The sequence below is a fragment of the Thamnophis sirtalis genome, unplaced genomic scaffold, assembly GCF_051295495.1.
Source record: "Thamnophis sirtalis isolate CommonGarterSnake01/CBP01778 unplaced genomic scaffold, rThaSir2_p1.2 scaffold_2, whole genome shotgun sequence".
Taxonomy (NCBI): Eukaryota; Metazoa; Chordata; class Lepidosauria; order Squamata; family Natricidae; genus Thamnophis; species Thamnophis sirtalis.
Genome location: NW_028261382.1, coordinates 46,477,641 through 46,493,514, shown reverse-complemented (window position 1 = coordinate 46,493,514; position 15,874 = coordinate 46,477,641). Strand labels below are relative to the sequence as shown.

The following is a 15,874-nucleotide window of genomic DNA, read 5'->3' as shown; positions in this document are numbered from 1 at the left end:
AGGAAGGAAGGAAGGAAGGAAGGAAGGAAGGAAGGAAGGAAGGAAGGAAGGAAGGAAGGAAGGAAGGAAGGAAGGAAGGAGAGATAGCTTGGAAAGAAGGGAGGGAGGGAGGAGAGTTAGCTTGGAAGAAAGAAAGGAAGGAAGGATAGTTAGGAAGGGAAGGAGGGAGGAGAGATAACTAGGGAGGAAGGAAGAAAGGAAGGAGAGATAGCTTGGAAGGAAGGAAGGAAGGAAGGAAGGAAGGAAGGAAGGATATAATGAGAGTGAGGGAGGGTCAGAGGGAAGACCCCTTGAGGTCAAACACAGCCTGGATGAGGCCTTCAATGAAATTTGAATTTGACACCCTTGTGCTACATGATAGGAATCTTAAACCATTTTTTAATCTTTCCTACATTGGGGGGAAAAGAATGAAAACTTTCCACAGGAAAAACAAAGGTTTCCACAGGAAAGAACTAACCTGATTTTATTAAACATCAAGGCTCTAGACCTCATTATTGAAAGACTTTCTCGACTTATATCTCTGATCTCTCCTTGACAACACCCTTCCTACGGTTTTTGTGGGATGGGAGGCGTTTGGCAAAGATGGGCGAGCTGAGTTTGGCCCAAACTTGTATATCATTCTATTTTAATTTCAAGGAAAATTAGATTAAGTGCCAGTTCCTCGGGCCCTTCAAAATTCCTTGCTTTTAAAAAGCAACTACAAATTGGAAGAAGACTTTTAGAAAGCCAATGACAGAACATTGAGAGGTTAACAAGGAATACCCCACACACATTAGTTGTATTTCTTGTGGCTAGAATATTTGGGCTGTGGAAAAGAAAAGGAAAAAGACAAGAAAAAAGAAAAGGAAAAAGAAAAGGAAAAAGAAAAGAAAAAAGAAAAGAAAAAAGAAAAGAAAAAAGAAAGGAAAAGAAAAAAGAAAAGAAAAAAGAAAGGAAAAGAAAAGTAAAAAGTAAAGGTGAAAAATTTATACAATCTGAAGAGAAACCAGAGTATAAACTGGTTTCTCTTCAGATTGTATAAAGAAAAAAGGAAACAAAAAAGAAAGATAAAGGAAGGAAGGAAGAAGAGAAAAAAAAGAAAGGAAAGAAAGAAAGAGGGAAAAAATAAAAAGGAACAAAGGAGGAAAAGAAAAGAAGGGAAGAGGGAGAGGAAACAATAAGAAAGAGGAAGGAAATGAGATAAGAAAAAAGGAGGAAGGAAGGAAGGAAGGAAGGAAGGAAAGGAGAAATAAGGAAAGAAAGGAAAGCAAAGGAGAAGAAAAGAGAAAGGAGAAATAAGGAAAGAAAGGAAAGCAAAGGAGAAGAAAAGAGAAAGGAGAGAGAAGGAAAGAAAGGAGAGAAAGAGGATAAAAGAGAGAAGGAGAAAGAAAAAGAAAAGGAGAGGAAGGAAGGGTAGAGAAAGGCGAGAGAGAGAAAGAAGAAAATAAGGAAGGACGGACATACAGAAAGAAGGAAACAAGAGAAAGAAAGAAGGAAAGGAAGAGCGTAGGAAGGAAGACAAAAGAAAAAGAATGAGGCCAACTTACATGCGCTCTTTGATATCTAGATCTCTGACTAATTCATCACGCTGATTCACCAGTGAGACCAGTTCTGCCAGGAGAAGTTTCTCCTGTTGCCGCTGGGCTTCTGTTTTGAGCGAGTCTGCGGAGCAGAAAAAAAAACAGGCTTTCCATCAAGTTGTTCTTTAAGTAGATTTCCTGGCTGCCTTTCCCAATTGATTCGGGAAGAATATACAAACAGCGGAGTAACTTATTTTTTTTCAATTCAGAATAGAACTGGAAGGGACCTCGGAGGTCTTCTAGTCCAGCCCCCTGCTCAGGCAGGAGACCCTATACCCTCTGAGACAAATGGTTGTCCAATCTCCACTTAAAAACCTCCAGTGATGGAGGCAAGTTGTTCCGGATATAATTTACTTTTTGGACTTCAGGAAGGCATTCGATAAAGTAGACCACAACCTTCCAAGTTGATAAGATAGAAAAAGTTGAGTTAAACAGCGCCACCACCTGGTGGATTCTAGTCCAACCTCCTGCTCAAGCAGCACACCGTTCTCTCCTCTTCAGAATAATAGACTTGGAAGGGACCTTGGAGGTCTTCTAGTCCAACCCCCTGCTCAAAGAGGAGACCTTGCTTTCCTTCTCCTCCTTTTCCTCCTCAGAATAATACACTTGGAAGGGACTTTAGAGGTCTTCTAGTCCAACCCCCTGCTCAAGCAGGAGACCTTTCTCTCCTCCTCTGAATAATAGACTTGGAAGGGACTTTAGAGGTCTTCTAGTCCAACCCCCTGCTCAAAGAGGAGACCTTTCTCTCCTCCTCTAAATAATAGACTTGGAAGGGACCTTGGAGGTCTTCTAGTCCAACCCCCTGCTCAAAGAGGAGACCTTGCTTTCCTTCTCCTTCTCCTTCTCCTCCTCAGAATAATACACTTGGAAGGGACTTTAGAGGTCTTCTAGTCCAACCCCCTGCTCAAGCAGGAGACCTTTCTCTCCTCCTTTGAATAATAGACTTGGAAGGGACCTTGGAGGTCTTCTAGTCCAACCCCCTGCTCAAAGAGGAGACCTTGCTTTCCTTCTCCTCCTCCTCAGAATAATACACTTGGAAGGGACTTTAGAGGTCTTCTAGTCCAACCCCCTGCTCAAGCAGGAGACCCTATACCATCTTAGACAAATGGCTGTCCAATCTCTTTTTTAAAATCTCCAGTGATGGAACACTTGCAACTTCTGGAGGCAAGTTGTTCCACTGATTAATTGTTCTCACTGTCAAAAAATTTCTCCTTAGTTGGATATCATTTACTTGGACTTCAGTAAGGCATTTGAAAGCATCTTTCCTTTTCCTCCTCCTCCTCCGAATAACAGAGTTGAAGGGGACCTTAGAGGTCTTCTAGTCCAACCCCCTGCTCAAGCAGGAGACCCTTCTTTCCTTCTGCTCCTCCTCCTCCTTAGAATAATAGAGTTGGAGGGGACCTTAAAGGTCTTCTAGTCCAAGCCCCTGCTCAAACAGGAGACTCTTCTTTCCTTCTCCTCCTCCTCCTCCTCCTCCTCCTCCGAATAATAGAGTTGGAAGGGACTTCAGAGGTCTTCTAGTCCAACCCACTGCTCAAGCAGAAGAGCTTTCTCTCCATTTCCTTCTCTTCCTCCATTCTCCTCCTCCGAATAATAGAGTTGGGACCTTTGAGGTCTTCTAGTCCAACCCCCTGCTCAAGTAAGAGACCCTAGATTATTCCAACTCTTGAAACCACCCTCTGAAAGGCTGGGGGAAAAAATAGCAGGGAAAGGGTTAACCTGGTTGAAAAACAGCCTTACATCAAAAATGAGGGATTTCAAAACATAACAAAACAGGAATTGAGAAAAAGAGAACCAACACATGGACCTCCCTGTTTAAGAAATGTCAAAAAGGCCCTGTGTCATAGATCACTATCTCCGGGAGCCAATAAACAGAGAGTAGGGTCAGCAGCTGGGAGGCGGGACCTGTGTTTTTATCCCCACCCTCCAACTTCTTGATCTGAATGACTACAACTACCTTGTAAGGTAGGCCCTCTGGAGACACGAATTCCAATCTCCTTGTGCTTTTTGTTCCAGGAAGCTACAATGAACCCTAGTGCTCAGTTGTTTTTCTTCCTTCCTTCCTTCCTTCCTTCCTTCCTTCCTTCCTTCCTTCCTTCCTTCCTTCCTTCCTTCCTTCCTCTTTCTTTCTCTCTCCCTCTTTTCAAGTTTTAAAAAGTTATTAAATATAAAAAATTCCATTTCAACATACAGTATGTTGTCTGAGTCCAATTAATTTTGGGAAAAAGTAATCATAATAACAATAACATTCATAACATGAATAACAACATTATAATAATATTTGCTTGCCCATTTTAATAATCCTTCCTTATGTAATTCATCATTCTCTTAGACTTCCAAATTTCGAACTTCTCTTTCTGCTAGTTCGATAAAGCTTCCCCTCGCACATCTGTGCTAGTCGTTCCCGACTCTAGGGGGTGCTGCTCATCTCCGTTTCAAAGCCGAAGAGCCAGTGCTGTCCGAAGACGTCTCCGTGGTCATGTGGCTGGCATGACTCAACGCCAAAGGAACACGGAATGCTGTTCCCTTCCCACCAAAGGTGGTCCCTATTTTTCTACTTGCATTTTTGATGTGCTTTCGAACTGCTAGGTTGGCAGAAGCTGGGACAAAGAACGGGAGCTCACTCCGTTACGCGGCGCTGGGGATTTGAACCACCCAACTGCCGACCTTTCTGATCCAACAAGCTCAGCATTTTAGCCACTGAGCCACCGCATCCCCTTTCTGCTAGTTAGCCATTGATAAAATAAGTCCCATGTTAAAAGGGATTCCGTTTCTCTTTAATTTTAAGTGTTAATCCATCCATTACTGCATATTCTAATATATATATATTTTATTACATTTTCCTCTGTAGGGATCTCTTCACTTTCCCCGTGTTGTGCAAACACAATTCTAGCTGCTGTTAACATGTGTAAAATTAAATATGTATTCCCTTTATTGTATTTTTCCGGTAAAATGCCCAGCAAAAATGTTTCTGGTTTTAGATCTGGCGCCCATTTTTAACTCGAAGGGTGTGTGTGCCCTCACCTTCGATCGCCATTATGGTGCGAAGTTCACGGCTCAGGAGTTCAAACCTTCTTTCCAAGTCTTGCTCTTCAATCCTGAAAAAATACAAGCAGTGATACTCAGGCCTGTTTTTGATCCAGGCTTCCTTAAAAAAAACATGAAGCAGAGTCTTGGTCCCGGCAAAACTCCTTTTATTTACACGACTGTGAATTCCTTTCATTCCCAGCCAGCAAGGCTTGGCAAAAAGTCTTTCAAAGGAATGTTTATCCACACGCACCTTATCTCGCTCGGAGAGCTGCCAGATAACTAGATTCCAAACGCAGGGCAAGGCCACCCTTGGCACAGAGTCTTTAACTTTCTGCTCTTGAAACGACCGAAGGGGCGAATTGTTTCCTGCAAAAGCCCCCTCCCCATTCGCTCCCCTTTTGTCTTCTCTGGGAGGGGCCAATCACCTCCAAGGTGTGGCTTTACTCCCAAGTCAACCCTGCTTTCTGAGCTGTTCTTGACTTCTGGCTGCTCTGTGCATGCACACACTGGGAACAGGCTCCAGCTGTTCCTCTGCCTCGCTGCTGTCTAGCTCCCTCTCTGCCTCCGACGCAGAGCCCTCGAGTGAGTGTTCCTCAGCCCCCAGGACTGGCCCATGTTCCTCCCCAACCTCCTCACTGTCCGACTCTGCTGCCAATTTTGCTGGCCGCCGGCAGGTCACAACAAGGCTCAATTCCAGGAGGATCACACAAAATCGGGGTGCAATGCATGTGGGGGAGGCTTCAAGGAATGGACAAAATGGGGGTGTCCCATTTAAAGATCCACCCCCCCAAACCACGCAAAGGAAACTAAGATGCCATAATGTCTTGGGTTTTAATCTTAACAGCAAATAGATTTAGTTCCTTGGCTAACGGTCATTCCTTTGAATAACAGCTCAACGTTTATTTCCAGTTATGGTGAGCCTTGGGAAAAGTGACTTGTAACTTGATCCTCGCACCAGCGGCCACTGCATCACCCCCGTGGTCCCTTGATTGCAATTCGGGTGCTTGGCCACTGACCGGCATTGATAAAGAGTCTTGTAATCCAATCACGTAATTACGATTTGTAAAAGTTAACTGGGGGAATCTGGATTCACTCAGCAAATGCGGAGGATTCGCTGAACGATTGTGTATTTCATTTAATGACGGCATGATTCACTTGGTGACCATAGTAAAAATGCTCGTAAATCAGATCCACTCGCGGGATGGCCATTTTGCGAATGCACTAAGTTACGGCAGAAATTACAGCCCTGATTACGGTCGTATGCCGAGAACTGCAGGTCGTCCTTTGACTTATGATTACAATTGAAACACCCCCCCCCCAGATTTCTGTGGCTACGTGAAACGTCTGTTAAGTGGGTTTTGCCGCTGAATGCGTGTTACAAGTTTTCTTGCCACGGTTGTTAAGTGAATCACAACGTCATGCGGTTGTTAAGCGAATCGGGTTTCCCCGTTGATGCTGCTTGGGAGAAGCTCTCAGAAGGGGATTACGTGGTCCTGGGATGCTGTAGCCATCATAAATATGGGCCCATTGTCAAGCATTTGAATTTTCATCAGGTGACCATTGGGATGCCACAACGGCTGTTAAGTGTGAAAAATGGTCGTAAGTCACTTTTGCCAGGGCTGTTGTAACTATGAACAGTCACTAAATCAACTGTTGTAAGTCAAGCACTACCTGTATCATCTTCTTTTAGCGACGTCATGTCCTGCGGAGTGGACTCTGGGCAACTGAATGGAGCTGAGCGTTTTACTGGCCAGATGCTCTCCCCGTTGCCAGTGCGGAGTTTTATTCAGCAGATACATATCTCATTGTGCCCAGAGAGAGAAATATCTGCCTCTACCTTGGATCCAACTCACAGCTTCCTGATTGTGAGGCCCCATAATCCCTTGTGAGGTGGATTCTGGGCAAATGAATGGAGCTGAGCATTTTACTGGCCAGATGCTCTCCCCGTTGCCAGTGCAGAGTTTTATTCAGCAGATACATATCTCATTGTGCCCAGAGAGAGAAATATCTGCCTCTACCTTGGATCCAACTCACAGCTTCCTGATTGTGAGGCCCCATAATCCCTTGTGGGGTGGACTCTGGGCAACTGAATGGAGCTGAGCATTTTACTGGCCAGATTCCCTCCCCGTTGCCAGTGCGGAGTTTTCTTCAGCAGATACACCGCACCACTGCAAGGACTACCTGTATATAGAAGTGTAACTGAACGGTGCTTGTTCTTTCTCCTACTCACAACAGCTGTAGCTGGTCCTGTCGTCGGATCAGGGCGTTCTTCTTATTGACCAGGGTGAACCATTCCTGGATCAGTTCTTCCTCCTTCAATTTATCTGCACCTAATAGGGAAAACAAGGAGTGACTGAATGGGTGCCCAATGGCTTCTAGTGCCTGACCCCATCGGTCTGCCTGAACCGCTCGGCATCTAACTTCAACCCCTGCAGAGAAGATCACTTGAGTTACTCCTCCACTTATGACCACAATTGAGCCCAAAATATATGTTGCTAAGCGAGACAGCTGCTAACGGGAGTTTTGCCCCATTTTACGACTTTCCTTGCCACCGTTTTTAGGAGAATCACTGCAGATCTTTAAGTTGGTGACACGGTTGTTAAGTGGAACTGGTTTCCCCGTCGGGACTTGGCTTGTCAGATGGACGCGAATGGGGATTATAGCAATAGCAGTTCGACTTATATACCGCTTCATAGGGCTTTCAGCCCTCTCTAAGCGGTTTACAGAGTCAGCATATCGCCCCCAACAACAATCCGGGTCCTCATTTCACCCACCTCAGAAGGATGGAAGGCTGAGTCAACCTTGAGCCGGTGAGATTTGAACCGCTGAACTGCAGATAATAGTCAGCTGAAGTAGCCTACAGTAATGCACTCTAACCACTGCGCCACCTCGGCTCAGTGTGATCCCGGGGATATGGCCACCGTCATAATCTTATTGCATTCTTTGACAAAGTGACAAAAATTAGTGGACCGGAGGAATGCTGTGGATATAATTTACTTTTGGACTTCGGTAAGGCATTTGATAAAGTAAACTTGATAAGGCAGGAAAATGTGAGTTAGACAGTGTCGCCACCAGATGGATTCTAGTTCAACCTCCGGCTCAAGCAGGAGAACCTTCTCTCCTTCTCCTTCGAATAATAGAGTTGGAAGGGACCTTGGAGGTCTCCTAGTCCAACCCTCTGCTCAGGCAGGAGACCCTATACCAGTGATGGCGAACCTATGACACGCGTGTCAGTGCTGACACGTGTAGCCATTTGGGGTGACACGCACAGGATTTCATGCGATTCATCCTCGGCTCCTGCACGGCCGCCGAGGATGAAAGAATCTGTGCTGGAGGAACGGGGGGGGGGGGCGTGTGATCTCCCCCGCCCACACTCACTTACTGTATCGCCGCCGCCCCTTTCTGAGCGCAGGGGCTGCTGGTAAGGCGTGTGGGCCGTGCGCACACACGTCATCAGCGCGGCGAGGGAGGACCCGCAGGAGAGGAGCGCGGGAACAGTGCGCGCCTCTCTCCAGTCAGGCCGGCACAGAGAGTCTACTCCTGGGACTGTCGGTTACGACCGCACCACAGCAGGGAACAGCGGAGTGCCAACGGGAACTGTGAGCGCCATTAGCAGCAACTATTGGGGTGCCATGGACTTGTAATTGCCCACAATAACTGAGATAAGTGAGGGGGAGGTTGTGTTAGCTTGTTAGGCTAATTAACCCCTAATTGGCTATCTATAATTCTATCTGCTGTCACTGGCCTACTGATGGAGCATCCAAAAAATAAAAAACAAAGGTTAAGTAAAGGGAGTGGTAGTGCAGTGGCCGACCCTTTCAAGAGACATGGAGCGAGATGTATGGCATTATAGAAAAAAATGGCAGATCATTTTGCGTTCTATGTACTGAAATGGTAGTAAGCAGAACGTGGAATATAAATAGACATTTTGAAACTAATCATTCCCAGCTCTTGGAAAAAAGTGAGGATGAAAGAAGTTACTAAGCAGGTATGTTAAATAATTTGTTTTTGGTTTATTAAATACAATTATATATTGCAATTATACATTTTTGTAGTTTAAACTATAAATTGCGCAAAATTATGTTTTTGTCGAAGTGACACACAACGCGAGTTATGCTCGATTTTTTGCCGATTTTTGACACACCACGCCAAAAAGGTTGCCCATCACTGCCCTATACCATCTTAGACAAATGACTGTCCAATCTCTTTCTAAAAATCTCCAGTGATGGACCATCCACAACTTCTGGGGGCAAGTTGTCCCACTGATTCATTGTTCTTATTGTCCCGGCAAGCGTGGGGCTGTTGACCTCCTTGTTGAGGTCCAGCCCCGACTGAAATGAATGTATTTGTGTTGTTTTTAACTTGTCTTATTTTATTTTTATTTTATTTTATTTCCTTTCTTTCCCCTTCTGTAAGCCGCCCGGAGTCCTCCGGGATTGGGCGGCCTATAAATAAAACTTAAACTTAAACTCCCCCTCTGGAAATCTCTCCTAAGATGGATATCATTTACTTGGACTTCAGTAAGGCATTTGATAAAAGTAGACCACAACCTTCAACTTGATAAGATAGGGGGAAAAATGTGGGTTTAGACAGCATCACCCCCAGATAGGATCCAGTTGCCAAGTGTCCAAATTGTGATCGGTCGTAAAGTGTGAAAAAGGATCACGAATGGCCGAAAGGCAAGGACTACCTGTATTCCTTTTTCACATGGATGACAAAAATTATCCCTTTTTTCATGTTGGTGGATGTATGCATGGAAGGTAGGGATATTCGGTATGGGAAGTGGGCAGAGGAAGCTTCCTGACCCACAGCGGGCAATTAATTTTCACGAGAGGAACTGGAACTATTCTGGATGGCCAAACCAATAGGAACATCTACAAATTCCTGCTTAGCTTTTTTCAAATCAGCTAAGGTGTGCTGGGGGATACTGCAAATTATCCTCTGCGATTATACTTTATAACTCCTTAAATTTAGGAATTATAAAGAAGCGACCATCCTGGGCTGCCTATCTTGGACCGTGGCACGACAAAACCGCGCTCGACTAAGCCGCGCCCGATTAAACCGCGTCGCTGACATCATCAACAGGGCGACAACAGCCAGCGCGGAGAAAGAAGGGCGCTTTAAATAGCGCTTTGAAAGCAAGCCGATTCAACTTAAGGTAAGGGTTAGGTTTAGGGTTAGCTTTAGGGTTAGCTTTAGGTTTAGGTTAAGGGTTAGGTTTAGGGTTAGGTTAAGGGTTAGGGTTAGGTTTAGGGTTAGGTTAAGGGTTAGGATTAGGTTTAGCGTTAGGTTAAGGGTTAGGGTTAGCTTTAGGTTTAGGTTAAGGGTTAGGGTTAGGTTTAGGGTTAGGTTAAGGGTTAGGGTTAGGTTTAGGGTTAGGTTAAGGGTTAGGATTAGGGTTAGGGTTAGGTTAAGGGTTAGGTTTAGGATTAGGTTTAGGGGGGTTAGGTTTAGGGGGGGTTAGGTTTAGGGGTTAATTTTAGGTTTAGCGTTTACAGCATGCTTCTGTCTCCGCGCTGTTGTCGCGCTGTTGATGACGTCAGCTACGCGGTTTCGTCGAGCGCGGTTTAGTCAAACACGGTTTTGTGGTGGAACCATCTTGGACTGCTGAAGTATAGCCCAATGATTTCCCCCCAAAACTGAGAATATTTTAAATTGGAGGCCCAAAAGTGGATCCTTGCACTGTCCCACAATTCAGACAGCAGATGGCAGCAGAATCCCAGAAATATATTTGTATTTTCCTTTTTCTGACATTACAAAGTCGACTAGCAACCAGGGTTTCACTCCCACAAATTACAGGCAGTCCTCGACTTACAACATTTTTGGGTGACCCTTCAAGGTTGCAACAGCCCTGAAAAAAGCGACTTACGACTGTTTTTCACGCTCACGACCATTGCAGCCCACAATTTACACTTGGATGCTTTGACAACTGGCTCAAATTTATTACGGTCCCAGTGTCCCAGGATTCCCCCTTTAGAGATCTTCTCACAAAGGGAAGGCAGATTCACTTAACAACCGTATTGTTCATTGAAGAACGGCAGGGATTCGCTGAACGAACGTGGCGAGAGAGGTCGTAAAACGGGGCCAAACCCAGTTGACAGAGGTCTCCCTTAGCGACATAAATTCGGGGCTCAATTGCGGTCGTAAGCCCAAGGATTAGTTTTCTCTGCTCCCGGCTGTAAGCTGTTCCGAGTCAAGGAGCCTTTGGCAATTGACCGACAGTGAATTTGTCAATGCCGATGGCGGTGTCCAAGTTGGTGCTCCAGAACTTTTGGGATGATACCCAATGTTCAGCCAGTGTTCTGACCCAGCTCCCCAAGCAACACAAAACCGTCTGTAGTTGAAGCAATGATTCCTTTATTAGGAGTGCCGGCAGCCCCGGCAAACGGTTTCTCTCTCACCGCAGGCTAACAAGTCCATCTGGCAGGGAGATGAATAGTCGTCTGCCACTGTGCCACATCTATTCATCTCTGCCCCCTGCCTTTTATCCCCAGAGCTCGGGTGGGGCTTCGCTAGCAGTGGTGGCTCTTCCATCCCAAGGACCGGCCCATAGATTTCCACTGCTCTCCTCTCCTCTGTCACATCTATTCATCTCCGCCCCCTGCCTTTTATCCCCCAGAGCTAGGGTGGAGCTTCACTAGCAGTGGTGGCTCTTCCATCCCAAGGACCGGCCCATAGATTTCCACTGCTCTCCTCTCCTCTGTCACTTCTATTCATCTCTGCCCCCTTCCTTTTATCCCCAGTGCTCGGGTGGGGCTTCGCTAGTAGCGGTGGCTCTTCTGTCCCAAGAACCGGCCCATAGATTTCCACTGCTCTCCTCTGTCACTTCTATTCATCTCTGCCCCCTGCCTTTGATCCCCAGAGTTCAGGTGGGGCTTCCCTGGCATTGGTGGCTCTTCCGTCCCAAGGACCAGCCCATAGATTTCCACTGCTCTCCTCTCCTCTGTCACATCTATTAATCTATGCCCCCTGCCTTTTATCCCCAGAGCTAAGATGGGGCTTGCTAGCAGTGGTGGCTCTTCCGTCCAAGGACCGGCCCATAGATTTCCACTGCTCTCCTCTCCTCTGCCTTTTGTCCATCTGTGCATCAGGCACTGGACCCAGCTGTTCCTCCTCCCTCCCTCCCTCTCTCTGTCTCCCAGGTGCTGATGCTCCTTTTGCCTTACCTGTTTGCATTAGAGCCCGCAACTCCTTCTCCACCACCGCTGCCCGCCCGTCGATCTGCTTCTGTTCGTTCTCCAACGCCCGCAGTTCGGCGACCACGTACTGGCTGGTGTCTTGAAATTTCTACAATCAAGCAAAGGAAGGGCCAGGTAGTCGACTTACCACCACACTGGGAACAGGCTCCAGCTGTTTGTCTGCTCCACTTATGTCTGACTCGGAAGGCAGCTGATAACTGGCATATGGCCCTGGCCCCCTCTCTGCCTCCGATGCAGAGCCCTCATCTGAGCCTTCCCCAGACTCCAGGACTGGCCCGTGTTCCTCCCCAACCCTCCTCATTCTCTGAATCAGCTGCCAGCTCAGCTCTGTTATTCGAATCAAGAAAACTGCTTTAATTCAGTAGCCAAGTTCAAGAAAGCATCTAAAATTTGGGGTAATCTTTAGGAAACTGTATTGGGCTGACTTTCACCCAAAAACCCCCCTTTCCTTCCAGGGGGAGAAAAATCTTCCCTTTAAATAATGGGGCAGAAAAGGAGGAGGGGGAGAGGAAGGGGAAGTAGAGAAGGGAAGGACCACAGAGGGAAGAAAGGAGGTAGGGAGGGGGAGGAGAGAGGGGGAAGAAAGTGATGGACAAGGTGCAAACATGGTATATAGAGAGCAGAAGAGCCAATAATTGTTTTTGGGGAGTTGATGGTAAGGTGAATTGATGTAAACATTTAACAATACAATACGATGTTGGTTACTTAATAGTATACTTGTGGTTATATGTTATGGAAATGGAAATATAAAAAACTTAATTAAAAAAATAAGAATGGGGCAGAAAAGCATGTGACTCCTGATTTTAAAAATGAAGCTTCTAGTCCTCAGGACTAAAAGACATTTTTTTTTAAAATAAGAAAGAAAAACATCTATCATTTGCCTTGCCTCGTTTTGCAACGTGACAACCAGAATTCCTCCTCGCAAAGTTCTCGCAATTCGGTTGTGAAATGAATTGTTTCCTGTCCTGTTAAACAGACTGGACATCTCAGGAGGGGGGGGGGGAGGGAAAGAAGCTCATTCTCCCTGAATTTGAACCCGTGATCACAACAAATAGAGCCCTGTTCGTTTTTTTCCCCTGCAGCCCAGCAACCACAAAGAAAGAAAGTCAACAACAATTGCTCCATTTCCACATGATTTGACAGCGGTCATGAGACGCCCTTCACCAGAAGCTCGTGTTCTCAGACCTCACGAGGGCTAGAAACTTTCCGGGTTCGAAAAAGCTGAATTTCTGAAGGGATTTTTGAGCTTCCGCCAGTTTTGCAAGTACCTTTACAAAAATCCCTGGCCTGAAGGGAAATTTCTCATTTGGTTTTTGAACGTGTTGTGCAAACCCGGAAGAGAGATTTGAATGTGTGTGACCAGCAGAATGGGCACCATAAGGGGTTGGACTAAATGATCTCTAGGTATACAGGAAGGCTTATTTAGGATGGCATTTGGGGGGGGGGGCAGAATTTCAGGTGCTAAGCCAGGTGATTGTTAAGTGAGTCACTCCATTTTACAAACTTTTTATTTCCCAAGATACTTAAGAAAAAAACACGGCGTTCGTTAAGTGAATGGTCATTCACGAAAACCATTTAAATGTTACGTTTGAAATTAAATTCATTTTAACGCTAGGTTTTTAAACCTAAGTTAAAGGTAAAGGTTCCCCTCGCACATATGTGCTAGTCGTTCCCGGCTCTAGGGGGCGATGCTCATCTCCTTTCAAAGCCAAAGAGCCAGCGCTGTCTGAAGACGTCTCCGTGGTCATGTGGCCGGCATGACTAAACGCCGAAGGCGCACGGAACGGTGTTCCCTTCCCACCAAAGGTGGTTCCTATTTTTCTACTTGCATTTTTTAACCTGCTTTCGAACTGCTAGCAGAAGCTGGGACAAGTAACGGGGGCTCACTCCGTTAGGCGGCGCTAGGGATTCGAACCGCCCAACTGCCGACCTTTCTGATCGACAAGCTCGGCTTTTTAAACTTCAGTTTAATTTAAATGTTTTTTTTTAAAAAAAAGAAAGTAAATTCTGTGCAAAGCTACATTTTAAAATTTAGATTCATTTACATCTGAAATCTTTTACATTTTAATTTGAATGTGATCAGATATTCGGTGCCTGGCTTTCAAATTAATAGCAAAAATAAGGAACTTTGGACATGAGAATGCAAAATAAACTGCTCAGATGTTAAACTTTGTTTTACAATTCCTGTTTTAGATGTTAAACTTTGTATTACAATTCCTGTTTTACAAAGGGCCAGGCCACCAACTTCCTTCCTGTCCAAACTTCCTGGAGTTAATTTTACATCTGGATTTTTTTTTAAAAAATCTTTTTTTTTGCAGCTCAACCTTGTGGTTCCATGTTGCAGAAATGAATTTTTTTCATATGTTTATTTATATCTTGCCTTTATAATTTTTACAAACAACTCTTAGTGGCTAACACGACTGCCTAATATGTAATACAGCACAGGTTCAAATCCCAGTAAGGGTATGGCTAGCTGATGAGAGCTAAACAGCTTGAAATAGATCTATACTAGTCTCCCTTTATTTATTTATCAGCACAAATGCAATATATATATTGCACTTTACAGGTTGCCAGTCTTCATGCTTCATTGGAACAAGAAAGATCTAAAGTGAAAATACTTCAATCTGAATTAACAAGATACCAGGGTGGAAGAAAAGGGAAAAGAAATATATATATATATATTAGATTTTTACAACCCCTGGTAAGCCCCAATTATGGGAGGAAGCTAACTGCTTCCATCATCTGTCAATCGGCTCGTCACAAGAGTCCATCACGACAGAAACCCAATATTTTTACTGTTGCCTTTGTTATATTCCAGTAAGGGTATGGCTAGCTGATGAGAGCTAAATAGCTTGAAATAGATCTATACTAGTCTCCCTTTATTTATTTATCAGCACAAATTAAAAAAAAAACAAAAACACACACACACACACACACACACACACACACACACACACACACACATACATATAGCCGAGGCGCAGGGGGACCAAGTAGAACAGCTCTGGGTTGAGTTTCAGGACGTTACCCCCGGGGATGTGGACAAGGCCATGAGAGCTGTAAGTACCTCCACCTGCGTCCTGGATCCGTGTCCCTCATGGCTGGTTACTAACTGCAGTGAGGTGACACGAGGCTGGATCCAGGCGGTTGTAACCGCCTCCCTTCGGGAGGGGAACTTCCCCGCCACACTGAAAGCGGCGGTGGTGAGACCCCTCCTGAAGAAACCATCCTTGGATCCAGCTGTTCTTAATAGCTATCGTCCAGTCTCCAACCTTCCCTTCCTGGGGAAGGTTGTTGAGAAGGTGGTGGCCTTCCAGCTCCAACGGTCCTTGGAGGAAGCAAACTACCTAGACCCCTTCCAGTCAGGCTTCAGGCCCGGTTACAGCACAGAAACCGCTTTGGTCGCATTGATGGATGATCTCTGGAGAGCCAGAGATGAAGGACGTTCCTCCATCCTGGTCTTCCTTGACCTCTCAGCGGCTTTCGATACCATCGACCATGGTATCCTTCTGCGACGACTGCGGGAGGTGGGAGTGGGAGGCACCGTGCTACGGTGGTTCTCCTCCTACCTCTCGGACAGGTCACAGTCAGTGTTAGTGGGGGGGCAGAGATCGTCCCCTAGGCCCCTAAATTATGGGGTGCCTCAGGGCTCGGTCTTATCCCCCCTACTATTCAACATCTACATGAAACCGCTGGGAGAGATCATCCGCAGGCACGGGATTAGATACCATCAATATGCGGACGATACTCAATTGTATCTGTCCGCCCCGTGCCAACTCAATGAAGCGGTAGACGTGATGAACCGGGGCCTTGAGGCCGTTATGGACTGGATGAGGGTTAACAAGCTTGTGCTCAACCCAGAAAAGACCGAGTGGCTGTTGTGTTTCCCTCCCAAAGATTTGGCTACCATTCCAACACTCAGGCTGGGGGGTCAAATTTTATACCCCTCAGAGAGGGTTCGCAACTTGGGAGTCCTCCTGGATCCACAGCTGTCATTTGACCACCACTTAACGGCTGTGACCAGGGGGGCATTCGCCCAGGTTCGCCTGGTGCGCCAGTTGCGACCCTACCTGAATCGGGAGGCTC

At 45.9% G+C, this 15,874-nt stretch overlaps 1 protein-coding gene across 3 annotated transcripts in view; it reads right to left on the bottom strand.

Moving 5' to 3' along the window:
* EHBP1L1 (EH domain binding protein 1 like 1) overlaps nt 1-15,874 on the bottom strand; it is a 56,850-nt gene that overhangs the window by 1,211 nt on the left and 39,765 nt on the right. For all 3 annotated transcript variants that reach the window (XM_087705315.1, XM_087705316.1, XM_087705317.1), the window contains 4 exons: nt 11,756-11,876; nt 6,820-6,919; nt 4,584-4,657; nt 1,527-1,641 (listed from right to left, as the gene is read on the bottom strand). In XM_087705315.1, coding sequence (XP_087561441.1) covers nt 1,527-1,641; nt 4,584-4,657; nt 6,820-6,919; nt 11,756-11,876 — 410 coding nt within the window. The remainder of the gene's footprint in view (nt 1-1,526; nt 1,642-4,583; nt 4,658-6,819; nt 6,920-11,755; nt 11,877-15,874) is intronic.